Source organism: Lissotriton helveticus, chromosome 7 (genome assembly GCF_964261635.1).
Source record: "Lissotriton helveticus chromosome 7, aLisHel1.1, whole genome shotgun sequence".
NCBI lineage: Eukaryota > Metazoa > Chordata > Amphibia > Caudata > Salamandridae > Lissotriton > Lissotriton helveticus.
The window spans coordinates 1,963,572,919-1,963,596,489 of NC_136068.1; the positions used below are offsets into that span (position 1 = coordinate 1,963,572,919).

At 44.1% G+C, this 23,571-nt stretch overlaps 1 protein-coding gene across 1 annotated transcript in view; it reads right to left on the bottom strand.

The window, feature by feature from the left end:
- The window catches only part of LOC144770020 (putative cation-transporting ATPase 13A5), a 235,626-nt gene that overhangs the window by 141,008 nt on the left and 71,047 nt on the right, over nt 1-23,571 (bottom strand). The window contains exons 8-9 of the mRNA XM_078654213.1: nt 6,491-6,608; nt 2,184-2,308 (exon numbers count right to left, since the gene is read on the bottom strand). Coding sequence (XP_078510339.1) covers nt 2,184-2,308; nt 6,491-6,608 — 243 coding nt within the window. The remainder of the gene's footprint in view (nt 1-2,183; nt 2,309-6,490; nt 6,609-23,571) is intronic.

The following is a 23,571-nucleotide window of genomic DNA, read 5'->3' on the forward strand; positions in this document are numbered from 1 at the left end:
GTCCAAATGGAAAGATGCTGATTGATATCCTCTTAGGAGTTGAGCCCAATATAAGGGTTTGTTCATGAGAGTCCACATCACTACCAGTTTGAGAGCAACAAGCATCCTTTGGAAATAACCATCACTCCATTGATGACAAATCATCACGGCGACCCAGAAACTATTGATCTGTGAGGCCATTTGGTTCATCAAAGCTAATCACTGTAACCATTAGTAACTCTGGCTTTCTAACTCCCCATCTGAATATACTGTAGGGGGGTATTGATGTGATATGTGTTTATGGGGTGTCCATCTTGGATGTGGAACTGAATGATGTTTGAATATTTTAGCTATTTGTGAATGGCAGGGTGTTTCTAAAATGTAGCAGAGAGTGGGGAAATATTGACCTGGACATTCTACGCTGTTGCCTGAACCTACCTCATTTTGTTAGAAATGGATCACTGAAATAATATCGAGGGACAGAATATCTACCATCAAAAATATCGTTGACAAAATATCGACAGTCAAAATATCGAGTTTCTATCTACAAACAGGTAAGTACAAAAATATCGAGTTAAAAATATTGTTTACAAAAATATAGTTGTAAAAAATATCGTATTTACTAAAAACAGTGTTAAATTAAATTAATATTAATAATCAATTACTAAAATATACTTAAAATTACTTAAATTAACTTATAATAATTAAATAATTAATGAAAGTTAAATAAATATTTTTTTATTTCATATTTATTAAACATATATATATAGTAACAAAATATAATAAAATAATACCCAAAAACTGAAAACTGACCCTGAACCCTAAAAATACCCCTTTACCCAAAAACTGAAAACTGACCCTGAACCCTAAAAATACCCCTTTACCCAAAAACTGAAAACTGACCCTGAACCCTAAAAATACCCCTTTGCCCAAAAACTGAAAACTGACCCTGAACCCTAAAAATACCCCTTTACCCAAAAACTCAAAACTGACCCTGAACCCTAAAAATACCCCTTTACCCAAAAACCCAAAACTGACCCTGAACCCTAAAAATAAAAACGATATTACTTCACTTACCTTAAAAACGATATTTTGGCTGTCTATATTCTGTCCTGTCGATATTTTGTCCAAACGATATTTTTGACTCGATATTCTGTCCAAACGATATTTTGGAGTCGATATTATGTCTGTGCACCGTTAGAAATAGCTGAAAAAAAGGCAAACGGCCGTAACATATGATTGTACCTATGGATGTCTGTTATTATTTATTGGATCTAAATCTCATCTTGAGTAGGATGCTGCCGGTGCGTAATTGTCGGGTATGATTTTCAGAAATGATGTTCAGTGCTCCATTAGATGGCTCAATCCGTACAATATTTTGGCCTATCGTATAAATGTACAATCCCTTCATACTGATCATGTCACGGTTTAGACATCTTAAGTAGTCCCACAGTTACACCAGGCATTTGAGACTACACATTTCTGTTCTTGCTGTTATGAATATCTAACAAAGTATTCCCTGATATTGCTTAGAGTCTGTATTCTGAATGAAGTCCTCAATGCAAGAACCATTGTGGAGCTATTTACTTTCACAATGTGAATTCATTTCACACTCAGGAATCTTTCTGAAGACGTATGGAATAATTAACCCTGGGCGTAGTTCGCGAAGTAGCGCTACGCGAAGCTACGCGAAGTGCACTTCGCACTACACGAACTTCACGTAGCACTACGCGAGCTGCGTAGTAGCATGTTCACACTGTGCAGGATGCGTTTTCAATGATTGCACAGTGCGGACAAGCATCCGGCACTGTGCAAGCATTGAAAACGGCATCTTGCACAGTGCAAGCTGTAGTTTTCTGCTGCTCGAGTAGATTATTACTCGAACGGCAGCTTTCTCAACGCGAACAGGTAGTTTCTCATTGAGAGCGGTCGCGAGCATGCGCAACCACTCATAATGAGAAACCTGACCTCCTCGCGTTGAGAATCTCGCCGGGATGTCATTTTGCTTGCTCGCGGTCGCGAACATGACGTTCAGGACCGCGAACAAGCAAAAAATGACCGCTGTACTACGCTACGCTGCACTACGCATGTTCGCACAGTGCTACGTGCAGCTCGCGTAGTGCGAAGTTGCGAAAACTTCGCAAACTCCGCGAGCGTAGCGTAGTGCTGCGCCCAGGGTTAGGAATAGTGTCATTACTTCATACCTGTAATCATGACGACCCTAATTTGAGCATCCAGCAGCTCCTGCAAGGCGGGCTTGGTCTCAGCCTTCACTCTATTTTCCATGACAAGAAATCCAAGGAAGTCAAGGTCTGACTCCGCTTCATCCCTGAGAGAGAGAGAAAGAGAGAGTAGAGTGATTCAGGAATGAATGAGCAGCAGAGATGAGACTAGATAAGGATCATTACACATGGAGTCCAGAGGTTCATACCTTTATGAAAAAGTGCACAATTCCCAAAGCAGATCACACCCTCAAGCATGACTTATGTGAGTGCATATCAACATTTTCAAGGATAATTCCTACTTTACTCAATTTGAACTTAAGGTTCCCTTGTTAATGACAATTCTTCGTATGAAAATTCATCTGACCTGTGGGATTGTCTTGTGAGAAGATCTGCTCCGAGGGAGGGGTTTGAGGAATTTTCAAAGTCCACCCACTAATAACAAGCAGTGAAGACCAACACATTTGCAAGCTAGTTTGTTGTTGGTATTAACCAAACATTCAGAAGAAGAAGCTGAAAACATCTGCACAGCAAGTTGAATGTGCATTCAAGAGTAGTGAACACACACTAAATATGTGGCATTTTAGGGGAAGAGGGTTCTATTTCCACATAAACCATGGTACAGCTCTACATCTGATAAGTTTCTCAGAGTTTAATTGATTAAATGTTTGAGTATTGATTAGTTTATGCAATTTACAGAATCATTGTAGGGGTCCTAGAATTGATAAGAGTTTTGCATTAACCAGAATTACACCCAAGGGACTGCATTTCAGAATCTACCCCTTCAATGAAGTAAACAATATATATGTATGCTTTATATTCTAAATATGTTTCATTGTTTGAACATAGAGACTTATGGAATAGTCTATATAATGCTGGTATCAACAACCCTTGGAAAGAATATTTCCAGGTATGTAGATTTTTTTTCTGCCTTGATGATTGGATTAATCATTTAGCACATTTCCATGTAGGGTTGAGCCTCAGAGAAAACATGATTCAAAGATAACATATGCTGTTTATTATGAAAATCTAGTTGCAACCGTATGCCACCTGCTTTGATTATTGTAATACTGATGTGTCATATGTTAGCAAATGTAAGGCCTGTGGTTTGGTTTCTCTGCTGCATTGAAAGATTGCTGTAAATAAAGATTGAATTAGACCAACATTGCCCAGTCTGGACTTTGGAAAGGGACCAGGCCTCAGATCAGGCAAGTTAAGGTTTAAAGAAAACTAACAAGTTTGGAGTTAAATGAAAGGTGTGCCATGCATAACGAATGATTTTAATAACATATATATTATACTTGTATGCATTCTGGTGAAAACAATTTGAAAGCGCCATCATGTGGTGAACTTCCTGAACATGTCAAATTCTTACATCAATTTTGTATTTATTACGTTGCAAAAAGTTGACCTGTCATTTGTTCACTTTGTTCAATAAGTTTCATTATTTCAACACCAATGGAACCCTTGGGTCACAATAAAAAGGAGGCAGGAGGACAAAGAAGAGACATAGAAAGATATTTGAATGTAGCCCTCATGCGACAGCCATTCATTTGACATGTTTGTATCTGAAACATAGAGATAATAAACTTTACTACATAATATGTGATGCAACATTAATGGCGAATGTACTGTAGGAAGAGAGAGCCAACCGGGAGGGGAGTCTCTAGGTGTGGCGGGAAGTTCTAATCCAGGGGAGCAGATGTAGGGTCGTCGTTGACCTGACACACAGGGACAAGGATTACTTTATTATTACTATTACAAACTGTCTGCTCGGGGATCAAAGCCTTCCCTATACAATAGCAGCACACATAGAAAGAGCAAAAATGATTGTTTTTGTGCAGGAAGGTGTCCCTTCCTGCATATAAACAATATCAAATAATGACGATTTACTGCTTCTCGGTGTGTGACATTCTACAGCACACATAGAAGTAACAAATCACCGTTAGGGATTATTTGCGTGCAGGAAAGGGCAGCTTCCTGCACATCGACAATCATTTCCTGCAACGCAGGCACCCTTGCCCTATGGTGCAAGGCTGACGGAGTTGGCACTAGGCAGCTAATTTTAGCACCAACGCCAGGGAAAACAAAGGGGTGTGCCCAATTGTTGTAGATATAGCGCATCCCTGCATTTTGGAAATGTCGGCGTGCGGTGCAACTCTGTGCTACAACATTTCTTTGTAAATTTGCTCCCTAGTCTCCCCCTATATCTGGCAGGCGATGCACATACGAAAGAGCCTGGAGATCAGTGACTACGCTCTGTATATCCCAGACAAATTATCAGCAGAGTTTTGTGTGGGATTTTAACTAAAGATGCTCTTTTAGACTTACTTATTAAATCATAATATCTGATTATTTATTCAATATGAGCTTTTAATATTTGTTAAGCAAATTCAACGGTTATTTCTGTGCCAAACTTTGTATCTTAATTCAGATTGTTAGATTGTTGGTGCTGTACTCTTATGGTTTTAATACAAAAAAACAAATAAAGTTTATTGATGATAAAGAGGCATGGACATAGTATTTTGAATCATATAATTCTTTATTGACAATCATAAGGATAACAGGGAATCACTGCATTTGTTAACGCCTGTCATTGCAAGATGGTAGACTCTTGAGAGTTTATGTTGTTCTATGCATTGGTTTCTAATAATTTATTTCTGAGTTTATTGCTTTGGCGACACCCTGACAAAGCCAATAAACCTGACCTTTAGGAATTACAACCCATTTTACAGTGTGTAGCTTGCCTTGGCGTAAACTGTTATATGGTGTCACTAGGAGTATTTCTACCTGATAACTTGCATATCTTTTTGATTTAGTGCATTTTATAAAGTAGTGTGTGTAATAAGTAGCCCTCCCAAGTTTGGGTTAAGGGTAGTATTGCACATAGCATATATGTGTCTCATTTAAAAAACATTTGTATAATGTAATTCAATTTATTGAGAAAGCAAAATTTAAAACATTGCAAAAATGTAAAAATTATTAGGTAGGAGTATTGTAATTCTGAAATATATTATCAAAAGAAACAACAAGTATTTTAATTCAATATTAGTAATAAGGTGTGTTTCATTGGCTAATGGTAGGATAAGCATAAGACTATGCCCTAATCGTTATTTTTCTTTTTTCTTTACTTTTAATTTAATTTAATTTGATTTCAGTGGCTTAATTCATATAGATATATTTACATTGTTATAAGATAGTGTTAGGTAAGGGACAAGAGAAATATGTCTATATTATATAATCACATATAATAAAGTAAGTTAGTGTAATTGATTATTTTATATGTTATGATTAGAGTTAATGTTAGACAAACGAATAGGGTAAGGATACAATAATTCTTTTAATTTGATTATATTAACAATAATGTAATAATATTAAAATATATCAAAATATATAGAAATCATATTATTAAATGATATATTTAGTGCTAAAGTTTAGAGACAAGATAAAGTTTAATATTAGATGGTGTTGCTAACATTAAAGTTAAAAGTAGGCAGTAATGTAATGATAAAACGGTAAATATGTTAAGGCAATAGTAGAATAGTTAATGGTATGAGAGGTAATGGTAGGAATTGATTATTTAAGACCTCAACAAGTTTGAATTGGTAGGTGTGTCTGGTACATTCCCTAGAGAGTCTGCAGACACTGCACACCCAACTTCCCTACAATAAAATGTGGTTCAAGCTTTGAAGATCTATTTGTTGCACTGTCACTCTCCCAGCCCCCTTTGCAGAATACATCTAATGATAAGATGGTTGGATACCCAATAAGAGTGGCAGATCTCAGTCTTGCCTTCTTAATCAAGAGACAAGCAACATTTAGACCCCAGACAAAATGTATTTGAGCAGTTTCAAGCATTGTTCTAGCAGTATGTCTTTGGTAAAAAGTAGACAGAATGTGTGTGTTTCATTACCAGTGGAACAGAGGTTTGCCATAGATGTATTCAGTAGCAAATGACCAGACACATTCCAAGCCCCAGCCTCACATTAAAAGCCTTTTTAATGTGTATACTGCATTGAGGACATTATAACCAATAATAAGAATGTAATAACTAATAAGACAATAATGTAAGACAACATTCAAAGTTTCCTCTTTGAGACATAGGGTACCAGCAGCTGCTGGGGTCAGACATGAAGCAAAGGTACATAGAGACTGAGAGAGCTTCCGCTGGAAAGAAAACCCAAACTGTGTCCACTCGCAAAGTTACCCAAATAAAACATGTAACTTCTTGTAACAGTCATTGTGTGAATGACAGTGTTATGCATGACTGGTATCCCCTTTTGACTTACCTAGTAAAGCTCTCCGCTGCACAGTCAGAGCCTGCGGGTAAGGTTTTATACGCCAGTCCGATGACTCTGAATCCCCTCTTGGTGTAGACGTCCAGTTCTCTTGAGAAGGTGGAAGGCACTGCGTGGGCAGGAAGAATGGGTCATTGTCAAACTCATTCTGATGGCTTCAGAGACGTGCAGTGCAGAAGAATACTGGCGACATTATCTGCAGGGCAACTGCACCCCGACAAGTTGATTCATTGGATCAGAACCTACTGCCTTGTTCTGCTACCACTACTGAGGTTACTCTTGAAGATGTAGGGTAGAGTAGGACTGGGAGAAATCTAAATTGCACTTGCCTAATTTGATAAATTTTGGGAATTTCAGCTTCCTCTTGTTAGATGAAATCCATGAACTTACACTACAACCCTACTATGAGTAATAATGCATGGTTCAATGTAAACAATTTTCAGCTAACGCTGTAGAACTTACTGCAGACACACAAAAAGAACAGAACGAGAGTGGCTGTTGCTCATGATAATCTTGTTTAAATGCCTCCTCTTGCCATACAAATAACGCAAACATGGATTTCATGCTAAAATGTAGTGCATAATGACAGATTAGTAATTTGCGCAATTACACATATTTTCATGCAGTTTTGCCATCATATCGCAGATGTACATGAAACAAATTACAAGAATTTCGCACACTCCTAAGAAAGAGAGCCAATTACAATTAGCAAACGTATAATAACATTCTATAAGTACAATTTTGCTGAACTATTGCCCAGTGAGAGTCCTTCTTCAGGGCACATGACAATTTAGTAGTAGGAGTCTATTACATACAATTATATATATTTTTTATGCATTTCCATATATCTGTATAACATGAACTGAACCAATGATTCTCTAAGTGCTACCAAAGATCAAATTATATGGCAAAAAATCTTACTCACTTAATTGTGACTCATACACAATATGAACAATATATTAAGAATTCAGCTCCCAAAAAATAAAAATGTCTGAATAAAAATATTTTGATAAGGTGATCATTTCTCATTTCTTTCTCTTTGGCAAGCACAAACCTTGCCATACTTATCTTTGACACTAAGGGGTCCATTAGGATGTCGGGCGGTGGCACCACCGCGGTGCTGGCGGGGCGGAAAAACGCCTTCTTCCGCCCACGAGCAGCGGATCTCATGTCCGCCATATTAGTATAATAAAACATAGGTCATTTCCCGTTTGCCGCGGAGCGACGTGCACCGCCATCAAAGTGCGCCCGCCATCACGGCGGTGGTATCCAATGGAGACTCACCGCCGTGCGCAATGACGTCCGCACTGCTCCACAAATTAGGATGGCCCAAACAGACAGACGCACTGCAGCGGAGACACCGCCCAACCAGACATGGCGGAAACTCGATCGCGGAGTGCCATCGCAGAGACCTTGTCCTCTTCACCCGGTCATGAAGGCCATGGACCCAGCCCTACACATGCATCCGGTCATGTACCTGCAACTGCACTACCATCAACGGGGCCACCGCGGACTACGCCGCAGGTACACAAATACACAAATACAAACCACAACACACGATCTGACACAGGGTCCAAGTCCACCACAGTCACCCTGCTGGGGGTCACACATCCACAAGGGCACCCCTATATTACCCACCTGCCAACAAGTCACCCCTCTGCATCTGGGACACACATCGACCGCGAACTAGCAGCCCTGTCCCGCTCCCGGTCAGGTCACTGCCGCGGTCCACACATGCGCACAATGCAGAAGGCAGGGCCAGTCCAAGGCATGGGCAGGGCACAGACACCCCAGGGACACACCACCCACAACCACACATCAACACACACCATCAAGTCACAGGCCAGGTGCCCATCCTGTACACCCCCATACACAGCAACAAGCACAGGTACAAGCAAGCACAATATCACATCCTGCACCACACAACAGACAACCAGGGAGACAGCCACTGCAGGAGTAGCTGACAAGGAACACAGTACAAAGAAAAACCAAAGGAAATGATGGACGGAGCGTTGACAATACAAGAACTCACCCCCAGTCAACTGATCTGGGTTTAATCCATCACCGTTCTTTAGCCCACTCTGCCACCCCAGTTCAGACATGGCCATATGCAAATCAGTCTGACCCTGTGCCTCATGGGAACAGTCCAGCCCGAACTGCCAAGTCATGCCTTCCCTAGACCGGAAACAAGCTACCGAGGACCGGTTTCTGGCATTTCAGCCTTCTTCAGCCCGGCTTGCTTGAATCCAGTGGCAAAGTGAGCAAGGGACTCATGTCTGAGCATACCCTGCCAACTTAGGGCAAACAAAGAAAAACCAAAGGAAATGATGGACGGAGCATTGACAATACAAGCACTCACCCCCAGTCAACTGATCTGGGTTTAATCCATCACCGTTCTTTAATACACTCTGCCACCCCAGTTCAGACATGGCCATATGCAAATCAGTCTGACCCTGTGCCTCATGGGAACAGTCCAGCCCGAACTGCCAAGCCATGCCTTCCCTGGACCGGAAACAAGCTACCGAGGACCGGTTTCTGGCATTTCAGCCTTCTTCAGCCCGGCTTGCTTGAATCCAGTGGCAAAGTGAGCAAGGGACTCACGTCTGAGCATACCCTGCCAACTTAGGGCAAACAAAGAAAAACCAAAGGAAATGATGGACGGAGCATTGACAATACAAGCACTCACCCCCAGTCAACTGATCTGGGTTTAATCCATCACCGTTCTTTAATACACTCTGCCACCCCAGTTCAGACATGGCCATATGCAAATCAGTCTGACCCTGTGCCTCATGGGAACAGTCCAGCCCGAACTGCCAAGCCATGCCTTCCCTGGACCGGAAACAAGCTACCGAGGACCGGTTTCTGGCATTTCAGCCTTCTTCAGCCCGGCTTGCTTGAATCCAGTGGCAAAGTGAGCAAGGCACTCACGTCTGAGCATACCCTGCCAACTTAGGGCAAACAAAGAAAAACCAAAGGAAATGATGGACGGAGCGTTGACAGTACAAGCACTCACCCCCAGTCAACTGATCTGGGTTTAATCCATCACCGTTCTTTAGCCCACTCTGCCACCCCAGTTCAGACATGGCCATATGCAAATCAGTCTGACCCTGTGCCTCATGGGAACAGTCCAGCCCGAACTGCCAAGCCATGCCTTCCCTGGACCGTAAACAAGCTACCGAGGACCGGTTTCTGGCATTTCAGCCTTCTTCAGCCCAGCTTACTTGAATCCAGTGGCAAAGTGAGCAAGGGACTCACGTCTGAGCATACCCTGCCAACTTAGGGCAAACAAAGAAAAACCAAAGGAAATGATGGACGTAGCGTTGACAATACAAGCACTCACCCCCAATCAACTGATCTGGGTTTAATCCATCACCGTTCTTTAGCCCACTCTGCCACCCCAGTTCAGACATGGCCATATGCAAATCAGTCTGAGCCCGTGCCTCATGGGAACAGTCCAGCCCGAACTGCCAAGCCATGCCTTCCCTGGACCGGAAACAAGCTACCGAGGACCGGTTTCTGGCATTTCAGCCTTCTTCAGCCCGGCTTGCTTGAATCCAGTGGCAAAGTGAGCAAGGGACTCACGTCTGAGCATACCCTGCCAACTTAGGGCAAACAAAGAAAAACCAAAGGAAATGATGGACGGAGCGTTGACAATACAAGCACTCACCCCCAGTCAACTGATCTGGGTTTAATCCATCTGTGGAAAAGTAAATTTTGCCATGTTCTGTGTCCCTACGTGTCCCCCATCTTATGTTATGTGTGCATGATTAATATGCATATGTATCCCCCATGTTCGATTAAAGACGCAATTACAGTTGTGTCCATCTCTAGTATGCTAGTTTCCAGTTCTCGTGAAAGCTACGAGTATTAGGCCTATGTAAAGTTACGTTGCCACGTTTCTCAGTGTGCACGTTATTTCATTGAAAAATCCCTGTTTCTAGGCCTCAAAAGGGCCCGGACACCAGATTCACCTCCTGTCTCCTGAACCCTCGCTGAGGAGCGATACAGCCCCCACCTGTATCCTCGACCCTTCACTTACTTCCTGCCTCGCAGTGCCCGGCTCGGCCTGGCTCTGCCTACGAGTCTGCCAAGAGTATGTTATGATTCTAGTTATCAGTCCAGCCCTCCTTCTCTGCATTCCTAAGCTACTGAATCGCATCAATAGTTTCCGTCATTGTCTAGCCTTTACGTCTCCATGTAGGAGAAATACTGTATTAATGGTCATTTAATATTCCTCAACACGCACTACATGTAGAATAATGCATGCTCCAGTCTTAGAGTCTGTTAGCCTCTCCCCTCCTGACTCTTAGTTTATATCAACATGTTCTCTAAACATTAGATACTAGATAGGGTTTAGGTACATGTCGCCCTGACTCTCCAGACTTCAGTCTTTACTCCTAGCGCAGAGTTCATAGCCCCCAGCTTCTCCTAGTAACACGTCATTGTCAGTTTGCGCGCACCATTAGGTTAGAGGTCCCGGCTCCTTAGGTAGCCCCCTCCATGTTTCCGCCCCATTTATGACATATTCTGTTACGTTTACATCACATGTCCATGTATACGCCTCTTGTTACACCCACTTTCACCCTTATCTTTCGCGACTGCTATTGACCACACCCACTGCTCCGCCTACTGTATTCACTGTAATGCAATTGTTTTAGTATATATATGTTGTACATTGTTATTAAAGTCGGCGCGCTCATTCCCTGTCCCCCTTGCAGGGCCCTGCCATCCTGTTCCCGTGCAGGTTGTCCTGTTCCTGTCCTTTATGCTGTATTAAACCTGCAAACTCCTACTACCTCGAATCTTGACTCTTATTTATTGAGCTATCTGTTATTGCTATGTCCAGTCAAACCTAGATCCGGTATTATTTATTTATATACCACATAATGGCGCCCGAACAGGGACTTGCCCTTTCCCCACGCGCCGGTGAAGCCACGCCGGCCCCCTGACCCTCTGCAGCCGTGACGGAACCATACCGTGCACCGGCAGATATTTCTGCTTCAAGTATCCCTCAGGCCCACGGAGGAGACGGAGGTTGCGGTCCAGCATCCAGACGAGGCGGTGGAGGAACGCGGCGAGTCCCGACCAGAGCCCAAGCCGAGAGTCCAAGGTCCGAGGTATCCGGAGGCCCACCCGTAACAGAAGTCCGAAGTCCGTCCGTCCGGCGTCAAAGCAGTCCAGTCCAGTCCGAGGCCTTCCGTTCTTGCTGCCCGGTGAGTACCATTGCTGGGGTAGTATCTAGACAGGGTCAATCTAATTGACTCTGGTCCGTGGGTTTTGGTGGTACACAGACCCAAACGAAGTGTCCACTTCGGTGGATGCGGGTCCTGACGTGTCTCTTTATGAGACCGGTAAGTTTCGTACTGTTTTAGCAGTGCATCTAGTTTCTGTTCTAGTCAGTTCTGTTCTCGAGAAGATTCATGTATTCTGTTTTCAGTATTCCAGGTAGTATTCTGTTCGAACTGTTATTTTAAATGTTCTTCATGTATTTTTAATGTCGTGGTATGAAAGTGGTGTAATTATCGTGTTCATTGTGTATTGTATTGTGTCTAGATTACAGTTCCGTCATGCCGTTGTTCTCCAAACTACGTCAGTTAAAAACTAGAAAAGGTCTGTTAGAAGCAGCAGTTCCTGTCCCGCCTAGGGACAGTCCAGGTCATTTTATGTATCAGAAGCATGGCATAAGTGCCATATTATATCTAGATTTATGGGTGGAGTACACCAAAGAGTTAGAAGAAAAGTATAGATGGCCCATATCAGGTACGTGGGATGCCGAGTGCATCATGCGAGTAGAAGAAGCATTATGGAAAAAGAAAGCCAGACAGTCACAGAAAGATGCCATCGAGTTATGGCGCAAAGAATCTCATAAAAGAACCGAAAAAGAAATCAGAAAGTCAGAACTAAGTAGAGAATCCTTAGAACGAGCCCAAGAAAGGGAACTAATCGAGATAGGTGAACGAGTCAAAACCGAACAGTCAGACACACAGAGGCATGCCCTCATTAAGGGTATGTATCCTCTTCTTGCCGAGGGCTTGCCAAAAGCGACCCCGGAGGCATCCAGTAATTTTCCGCCACCATTAGTTCCGATCAAGCTACGTCACAAACCGACCGCAGCTGATATTTTTATTTCGTCCTATTTGGACGACACAGTCCCAGAATATACAAATCCTGTTCCGCCAGCTCCTGTAAATAATGTAAATCCTGCTCCTCCAGTCACCGGAGTACCTGCTACGGTACCCCCGGTCCAGCCCACATTACAATTTCCCACCGCGCCAGCACGAAGAGTATCAGTCGACGATTCTAGTTTAGGGGCCGCAGGAGGAGGTCCTCCTGGTACCCCGCCGCCACACCAACGTGTAACGTTAGTCGAGTTACATGAACGTGCGTTACAGCGTACGCCCAAATATAAGTCCGTTGCAGAAATCCGACGAGCCCTTACTGAATGCCGCTATGATCCAGTTGCAGGTGATGATAGTACAGTTATATATTCCATCCGTGTAAGACGGGTGACCGGGTATTTGGACACCCTACCGAATATGAAAGAAGATCTAGACAGAATTTATCGTTTCATCCGTACAGGGGATGATCCAGAAAGTATTGGCGAAGCCATGTCTCAAAGGAAAGCTGAGATCCAGCTCATGTTATTAAAGTTTCTGATTAATTGTTTAATAAGAGAACAAGATTCTCCGACTAAAGATCTGGCCGAAATGAGAATCCTGACAAGGTGGAGTGATAATATAGCCGAGGGTAAGCACAGAACCATCAGTAGTATAGAGAGTATGTACAAGAGAATTCGTAAGGAAATAATAAGGTTACACGAACAACGTAAAGCAGCACAAGGAAGCGAGAAAGAGAATGACTCTTCTACTGAAGAGGTAGACGACGAGAATCCCACTAGAATAGCGTATGTAGGTAGAACTAGACTTTCCGACCGACATTCACGTCTAGACTACAAGAAAACTGTTCCTCATCCAGCACCAGAGCAAGGTTCTCTAGAACAAGTATTTCAAGTTACCGATCATATTCTGAAATCACGAATCGGTTACAGTGAGTTAAGTACTATGCATGAACAAGAACTAGCCCGATCAGCAGTCCGATGGATTACTGATTCTACCACTTTTCCAGATGAAATAGTGGCACAAATGTTTCTGAAACTGCCCCCAGCCGAGCAACGACTGGTGGGTATGTATATGATCCAGCACCTCATTACATTATATGAGGGTCAACATTCTGATCCAGGTCCGTTACATGATGTCCTGAACGAGTTACTCCAGTATAGATGGAAAGGTCTAGGTACCGATTTAATTAGTGTTATTCTAGAACAGCGCCACAAATATAGAACGTTTTTGAACCCGCATTTTGTTCATGTCTCACCCCCAGAAAGTAAACCCTTTTACATAGATAGACAGAATCCGTTACGAGAAGTACACCCAGTCAGGACAGCAGATGGTGAAATGCAACGAGTATTTGTTTACACCCCAATTACAAAGATGGAACTCTTAGAAATGAAGAAATTAATTCCCTGTCATGACAAAGATCCAGCAGGGTTCCACCGAGAATTAAAAGACATGCTCCGTATGGGAGAATACACGTATCCAGATATAATTAAAATGTTAAAAGTCCTGTTGCCCGCAGGGGTATATGAAAAACTCAAGGAAAAAGAATGGGAGGTGGGAGAGAAAAAGATCGATTGGGCAGTTCTAGAAGCTGAAGATAAGATACGAGTACCAGGTACCGGTCTTGGAGAGAAATGTAAAGAATTACCAGAACTGTTAATACAAGTTTTGCCGAGGTTATTAGCAACTAAAAAGGAAGACTGGGATGCAATCTCAGCCTGTAAACAGAAACAAGACGAAGACACTAGTGATTTTTATTCTAGATTTGAGAAATGCTTTAGTATAAACAGTGGCCTCAAGACAAGTAGCGAGTCATACCCTCATCTCTTTGTTACTAAATTAGTCGAGAATTCAAGTCCACACGTTAAGAATCGAGTTTTGAAAGTCGAAAGTACTTGGCAAGCTAATACCCCGTCCCAAATGTTACAGATGCTTCAGTATCACCAGAATAGAATCAGAGAAGAGCAAGATCATGAAAGAAAACGTATGAAAGACACGAAAATGAAAGTACTAGTTGCACAATCTGTTCCTCAAGACAGTCAGAAGAAGGGTACGAATCAAGCCAGTCATCCTGCAGTTCCCGTTAAAGGGACCTGCAATTATTGTAAACAGCCAGGTCACTATATAAACGAGTGTGCAGTTCTGAAACACAACATAGCTACCGGTAAGACTAAAGAAAGACCACGTCCGCCTAGACAAGAACAAGTTCCACAGACTTCTCAGCCACAGAATGCACAACAGACAGTTCCAGCGCCGCAGCCTATTGCTGCAACACAGCATGTTACACAGCAGATGTACCAGTATGCACAGTCCGAGTATCCAGAGTATCAGCCATATTCATGAAACAGCCTAGAGAGGGAGGTAGGCTTGCCTCTCATCGAGATACCTGTAGATCAAGAGGGTCCCTATGTTCACAGTCAAGTATTAGGGAAAGACAGAAAGTTTCTGATTGATACAGGGGCAAGTAGGACGACCATCAGTCACGCCGAAGTTCCAGGGGCTCCGCTCTCAGGCTCTAGAAATGTTTCCCTTGGATTTTCAGGAAAGCCTATTGTAAACGAGATATCTAAGCCAGTCACTCTAGAAGCAGGTCCATTGTCCCGCACTACTGATCTGTTACTTACGAAGTCATGTCCAGAAAATTTGTTAGGCATTAAAACACTGAAAGAATTAGGTGCAGTCATATGTTGCTCCCCAGAGGGAATACGACTGTTTCTACGTGACTTCAAGGGTCACTATGTATTACGAGATTTTGATCCGAGATTGTCCAATGTTCCACAGCATTTATGGGCGCAAGGTCCAACTGATGTAGGTTATATGCAAATCACACCCCATCGTGTGACTCTCAAGCCAGGTGTAGTGTTACCACGAATCAGACAGTACAGATTGCCACCTGAGGCTGTAACAGCCTTATCCAAAATTATTGACGAGCTCATCGCTCAAGGAGTAGTTGTAGAAACTAACTCCAATGTATGTAATTCTCCGATCATTCCAGTCATGAAACGTACTGATCCAAATGCACCCCCAGTATATCGATTAGTGATTGACCTTCGAGAACTCAATAAATGTATTATTCCCCAGTACCCAGTTGTCCCAGATATCTCTTCCCTATTGACAGCCATTGATTCCGAAGCCTCATTTTTTACAGTCATAGACCTCAAGAACGCGTTTTTCAGTGTCCCCATTCATCCAGACAGCCAGTTTCTTTTCGGATTTTGTTTAAATGGAAGGAGCTATAAATTTACACGAGCTCCTCAAGGTTTCACAGAAAGTCCTAGTATTTACAGTCAAGCACTTAAGAGACAACTAGACAACATTCACATGCCAACTGACACTGCCCTGCTCCAGTATGTCGATGATCTACTGATCACAGCCCGTTCTGAACGTGCTTGCGAGCGAGCATCCCTTACAGTCTTGTATTTCTTAGCAGAGTTGGGGCACAAGGTGTCCCCGTCGAAGCTTCAATTCTGTGTCCAGCAAGTGATCTATTTAGGCCACTTACTGTCCAAGTGGGGTAGGCAGTTGACACCTGACCGTATCCAGTTAATAGCGAGTCTTCCTCAGCCCAAGACCCAGAAGGAGGTACGTGCTTTTATCGGCCTTACTTCTTATTGCAGACAATGGATTCCTCAGTATGCATTTCTAGCCAAGCCACTGATACAGTTAACGACACAGGAGGCAGCCGTATCGACTGTCCTCCCTTGGACATCTGAACATACACTTAGTTTCAATGAGTTAAAGAAAGCTTTATGCCAAGCTCCAGTTCTAGCTACACCGAACTACAGTAAGCCTTTTCCACTTTTCGTCACAGAACGTGAAGGTACAGCATTATCTGTTCTCACACAAGATCAAGCAGGACAGTACAAGCCCTGTGCTTATTTTTCGAGCACACTAGATCCTGTAGCCCAGGCGCTGCCTGCTTGCCTCAAGTCAGTTGCAGCCACAGCACTAGCTATCAGACAAAGTGATTCCATAGTATTAGGACATTCCTTGACAGTACAAGTTCCACACTCCGTGGAAGTTCTTTTAAACCGAACACAGACTCAGCACTTGACAATTGCACGTTTAACAGGTTATGAACTGACACTGTTCCAGCCACACATAGAAATCAGACGCTGCAACGTTCTAAATCCTGCTACACTGTTACCGTCAGTTAATTCAAATCCTGCCACACACGACTGTGTGGAAGTAGTTAACACTATGACTAAGCCAAGACAAGATCTGACAGATATTCCATTACCAGATCCCGACCTGACACTTTATGTGGATGGTTCATGTATGAGAACAAGTACAGGAGAACTAGTAGCCGCGTATGCAGTGACTACTGACACTGAAGTTATAGAGACACATCGTATTGACACCCTGTCTGCTCAAGCAGCAGAGCTAGTTGCTCTGACCCAAGCCTGCATATATGCTAAGAACCTGAAAGTCAATGTTTACACAGATTCACGTTACGCATTTGGAGTCGTCCACGACTTTGGAGTGCTCTGGCAGGAGAGAGGTTTCATGACTTCTCATGGAACCAAGATTCAGCATGGTCTCCTTATTCAAGCTCTGTTAGATGCCATACACTTACCGACATCTATTGCTATCATGAAATGCAAAGCACATACGAAAGTTACAGACATTGTTTCTCAAGGTAATGATCTAGCAGATCGCACAGCCAAGCTTACAGCACAGACTCCAGACATGTCAGTTAATCCGACACAGACACATACTTCAGATCTGACTACCTGTATGACAGTTAAGGACCCCACTCAAGATGTCATAGATATCCAGTTACATGCTACTCCCGATGAAATCAAGAAATGGTCCGAACAAGGAGGGGTCCAGACAGATCAGGGATGGGTAACGAAGGGAAAAGCCACATGGTTTCTCCCCGACTCTATGGTTCAAGTCATTATCAATACCGCACATAGTCCAGCACATTTAGGAGAAAAAGCTATGATAGATAGTATCCAGAACATTTGGTTCAACAAGCATTTACGAGCTGCAGCCAAGCAGAAGGTCCGTACCTGTATGATATGTTGCCAGTTTAATCCAGGTAAAAGTGTCCCGGTGGAACAAGGTGGATTCCAGCCCCCTGACCACCCTTTTGAAGCCCTCCAGATGGATTATATTCAGATGGAGCGATGTCGAGGTTTCTTGTATGTCCTTGTAGTTGTATGCGCTTTGTCCAGGTGGACAGAAGCATATCCAGTCCCAGATTACACAGCCACGACCACTGCCAAGCAGTTGGTTCGTGAATTCTTCCCCCGTTATGGACTCCCTAGGGTCGTATATTCTGATAACGGCCAGCCATTCTCATCTGAGCTCATGAAACATATCTCCCTTTTGTTAGGGTACCAGTGGAAGTTCCATTGTGTACGCCATCCTGAAGCAGCTGGTCTAGTAGAGAGACATAACCAGACCCTGAAAATCCGTATTGCTAAAATATGTAAAGAGAAAGGTGTGGACTGGCTAGTAGCTCTGCCAGTCGCTCTGTTCTATATGCGCATGGTCGCGCATTCCAGATCAGGTCTGTCCCCGTACGAGGTCGTATTCGGCCGCCCCCCTAACATGTGGGGTACACCTAGACCCCGAAGTATTACCGATGTTTCAAGTAATATGCTGACAGATTACCTAGCTTCCTTGATGTCTGCCCTACACTCTTGTCGTTCACAGGTTGCCGCCGCATTTCCAGACAATACCGAGGTGGCACCTCATGGAATCGTTCCTGGAAGTTTGGTTCTTGTAAGGAACTTTGATCGTTCAAGTCCGCTGGAGCCCCGCTGGAAGGAGCCCAAGCAGGTCCTCCTGGCCACCCGTACTGCCGTCAAGCTGGAAGGCAGGAAGGGCTGGGTCCACCTGTCTCATGTGAAAAAGTTTTACGGACTAAAGACTGTTTCCAAGAACATTTCCGAGGATTTTAAGGATTGCCAAAGTACTATTCTTAAGGACTGTCCCGCAAAAGACAATGATACAGATTCCTCCCTGTTAGAGAAAACTCCGCAGCAGGAGTACAAGCTAAAATTAAGGTCTAGTAAAATAAGTCAGCCAGTTTGATTGTCTAAGTCCTCCCCTAGGTGAAACGGTTAGACCGGTTTCTGACATGTATATAATAGACCCCCACAGAGAGAGAGTTAGTGAGAACTCTAAAAGTTGCACTATTATTTTATGTTTTCTGCTATATCTCAGCCTTATGATTACCTGCACAAGTTATGCATTGTATTTATATTTTCCAGTTTCTAATGTAAATGAGTCTGCTAATGCTACAGTAGAGCACACGTTTAGTGATCTACCTCCTCATGAACTCTCATATCGTCTTGCTATGCGTAATAATTCCTTTATCCGCATGTTACATTATTCACACCAGACCAGCAATGCCACTAATTGTTGGGTGTGTGGTCGACTTCCCCCTTTCCAAACATCGAAGGGAGTTCTGCCACTCTTTCCTTATCCATTTTCACATAACGGTTCGTGTGGAACATGGTCCACGTTAACGTCATCCTCAACAGATATGTCTTTTCTTAACAGTACATGTTTCCCAGGCAAGCAAGGTCTGCCCCACAGAACAGGGCTAGATCTAGAAAATGAAGTTTATAATTTGGGTAATTATTCTTCGAATTTTATGGTCCTGAATGTTCAGTCTGATACTACTCCAGACTTACCTGCTATGTCAGTACTACCAGTAAAAGGTGAATTATGTGTCCGAAAGAATGGTTCCGTACATGTAGGCCATAGTGATTGTACTACTATTGTCAAGTATAGTGACAGCAGGAAATCTATTTTCAAAGCTTCGCGTCATTCTTATTTTGTTTGTGGTCAGACCGCATATGTTCGTCTGCCCCTCGATTGGGAGGGAACCTGTTACATTGCCTTCCTACTGCCACCAGTTTTTCTAGCCCCACCTGACTATCATAGGAATTCTCACCTAGTACATACTAGACACAAGAGAGACCTCCCGATTGTCGATTATACTGAAACTGCTCTAGAACAATACATAGATATCAATAAAGGTGTCTTCCCCTATTTAGGTACTGTCGTGAATAGTAAACTGATACGTAGATTAACGAGAACCCTTGAAGCAGTAGTGATTGAGACTACTTCTGCTCTAGGTAACTTAACCGAAGAGCAATCCTTTATGAGAATTGTCGTGCTCCAGAATCGTCTCGTCCTTGACGTCATACTGGCCGATAGGGGCGGGGCATGTAGAGTCATCGGATCTAGTTGCTGCATTTTCATTCCTAATAACGCACCGTCTGTTTATTCAGCTATTACCAGACTCCATAAAATTGCCCATATGTTACACCAAGATCCAGGCACCTGGACATGGTCCGGTTGGTTCTGGAGTATAATTTCCGCCTGGGGATGGAAAGTATTGTCCTTTCTAGGTATTGCAGTAGCGATCATATTCAGTTGCTGCCTCTGTTTACAATGTGGCCCTGCGATTTGCGGCATTTGTGCTACCTCTTGTATTCCTAGCCCCAAGTCCCGTTCTAAATCCAGTTCCAAGACAATTCGAGACGAGCAAATGATACTGTATGAAATGATAGATGGTATCATGAATATTGATGTTTCCTGATGGAAACGTAGTGACAAGGAGGGAATGTGGAAAAGTAAATTTTGCCATGTTCTGTGTCCCTACGTGTCCCCCATCTTATGTTATGTGTGCATGTTTAATATGCATATGTATCCCCCATGTTCGATTAAAGACGCAATTACAGTTGTGTCCATCTCTAGTATGCTAGTTTCCAGTTCTCGTGAAAGCTACGAGTATTAGGCCTATGTAAAGTTACGTTGCCACGTTTCTCAGTGTGCACGTTATTTCATTGAAAAATCCCTGTTTCTAGGCCTCAAAAGGGCCCGGACACCAGATTCACCTCCTGTCTCCTGAACCCTCGCTGAGGAGCGATACAGCCCCCACCTGTATCCTCGACCCTTCACTTACTTCCTGCCTCGCAGTGCCCGGCTCGGCCTGGCTCTGCCTACGAGTCTGCCAAGAGTATGTTATGATTCTAGTTATCAGTCCAGCCCTCCTTCTCTGCATTCCTAAGCTACTGAATCGCATCAATAGTTTCCGTCATTGTCTAGCCTTTACGTCTCCATGTAGGAGAAATACTGTATTAATGGTCATTTAATATTCCTCAACACGCACTACATGTAGAATAATGCATGCTCCAGTCTTAGAGTCTGTTAGCCTCTCCCCTCCTGACTCTTAGTTTATATCAACATGTTCTCTAAACATTAGATACTAGATAGGGTTTAGGTACATGTCGCCCTGACTCTCCAGACTTCAGTCTTTACTCCTAGCGCAGAGTTCATAGCCCCCAGCTTCTCCTAGTAACACGTCATTGTCAGTTTGCGCGCACCATTAGGTTAGAGGTCCCGGCTCCTTAGGTAGCCCCCTCCATGTTTCCGCCCCATTTATGACATATTCTGTTACGTTTACATCACATGTCCATGTATACGCCTCTTGTTACACCCACTTTCACCCTTATCTTTCGCGACTGCTATTGACCACACCCACTGCTCCGCCTACTGTATTCACTGTAATGCAATTGTTTTAGTATATATATGTTGTACATTGTTATTAAAGTCGGCGCGCTCATTCCCTGTCCCCCTTGCAGGGCCCTGCCATCCTGTTCCCGTGCAGGTTGTCCTGTTCCTGTCCTTTATGCTGTATTATACCTGCAAACTCCTACTACCTCGAATCTTGACTCTTATTTATTGAGCTATCTGTTATTGCTATGTCCAGTCAAACCTAGATCCGGTATTATTTATTTATATACCACACATCACCGTTCTTTAGCCCACTCTGCCACCCCAGTTCAGACATGGCCATATGCAAATCAGTCTGACCCTGTGCCTCATGGGAACAGTCCAGCCCGAACTGCCAAGCCATGCCTTCCCTGGACCGGAAACAAGCTACCGAGGACCGGTTTCTGGCATTTCAGCCTTCTTCAGCCCGGCTTGCTTGAATCCAGTGGCAAAGTGAGCAAGGGATTCACGTCTGAGCATACCCTGCCAACTTAGGGCAAACAAAGAAAAACCAAAGGAAATGATGGACGGAGCATTGACAATACAAGCACTCACCCCCAGTCAACTGATCTGGGTTTAATCCATCACCGTTCTTTAGCCCACTCTGCCACCCCAGTTCAGGCATGGCCATATGCAAATCAGTCTGACCCTGTGCCTCATGGAAACAGTCCAGCCCGAACTGCCAAGCCATGCCTTCCCTGGACCGGAAACAAGCTACCGAGGACTGGTTTCTGGCATTTCAGCCTTCTTCAGCCCGGCTTGCTTGAATCCAGTGGCAAAGTGAGCAAGGGACTCACGTCTGAGCATACCCTGCCAACTTAGGGCAAACAAAGAAAAACCAAAGGAAATGATGGACGGAGCGTTGACAATACAAGCACTCACCCCCAGTCAACTGATCTGGGTTTAATCCATTTCCGTTCTTTAGCCCACTCTGCCACCCCAGCTCAGACATGGCCATATGCAAATCAGTCTGACCCTGTGCCTCATGGGAACAGTCCAGCCCGAACTGCCAAGCCATGCCTTCCCTGGACCCGAAACAACCTACCGAGGACCGGTTTCTGGCATTTCAGCCTTCTTCAGCCCGGCTTGCTTGAATCCAGTGGCAAAGAGAGCAAGGGACTCACGTCTGAGCATACCCTGCCAACTTAGGGCAAACAAAGAAAAACCAAAGGAAATGATGGACGGAGCGTTAACAATACAAGCACTCACCCCCAGTCAACTGATCTGGGTTTAATCCATCACCATTCTTTAGCCCACTCTGCCACCCCAGTTCAGACATGGCCATATTCAAATCATTCTGACCCTGTGCCTCATGGGAACAGTCCAGCCCGAACTACCAAGCCATGCCTTCCCTGGACCGGAAACAACCTACCGAGGACCGGTTTCTGGCATTTCAGCCTTCTGCAGCCCGGCTTGCTTGAATCCAGTGGCAAAGTGAGCAAGGGACTCACGTCTGAGCATACCCTGCCAACTTAGGGCAAACAAAGAAAAACCAAAGGAAATGATGGACGGAGCGTTGACAATACAAGCACTCACCCCCAGTCAACTGATCTGGGTTTAATCCATTTCCGTTCTTTAGCCCACTCTGCCACCCCAGCTCAGACATGGCCATATGCAAATCAGTCTGACCCTGTGCCTCATGGGAACAGTCCAGCCCTAACTGCCAAGCCATGCCTTCCCTGGACCGGAAACAAGCTACCGAGGACCGGTTTCTGGCATTTCAGCCTTCTTCAGCCTGGCTTGCTTGAATCCAGTGGCAAAGTGAGCAAGGGACTCACGTCTGAGCATACCCTGCCAACTTAGGGCAAACAAAGAAAAACCAAAGGAAATGATGGACGGAGGGTTGACAATACAAGCACTCACCCCCAGTCAACTAATCTGGGTTTAATCCATCACCGTTCTTTAGCCCACTCTGCCACCCCAGTTCAGACATGGCCATATGCAAATCAGTCTGACCCTGTGCCTCATGGGAACAGTCCAGCCCGAACTGCCAAGCCATGCCTTCCCTGGACCGGAAACAAGCTACCGAGGACCGGTTTCTGGCATTTTAGCCTTCTTCAGCCCGGCTTGCTTGAACCCAGTGGTACAGTGAGCAAGGGACTCTTGTCTGAGCATACCCTGCCAACTTAGGGCAAACAAAGAAAAACCAAAGGAAATGATGGACGGAGCGTTGACAATGCAAGCACTCACCCCCAGTCAACTGATCTGGGTTTAATCCATCACCGTTCTTTAGCCCACTCTGCCACCCCAGTTCAGACATGGCCATATGCAAATCAGTCTGACCCTGTGCCTCATGGGAACAGTCCAGCCCGAACTGCCAAGCCATGCCTTCCCTGGACCGGAAACAAGCTACCGAGGACCGGTTTCTGGCATTTCAGCCTTCTTCAGCCCGGCTTGCTTGAATCCAGTGGCAAAGTGAGCAAGGGACTCACGTCT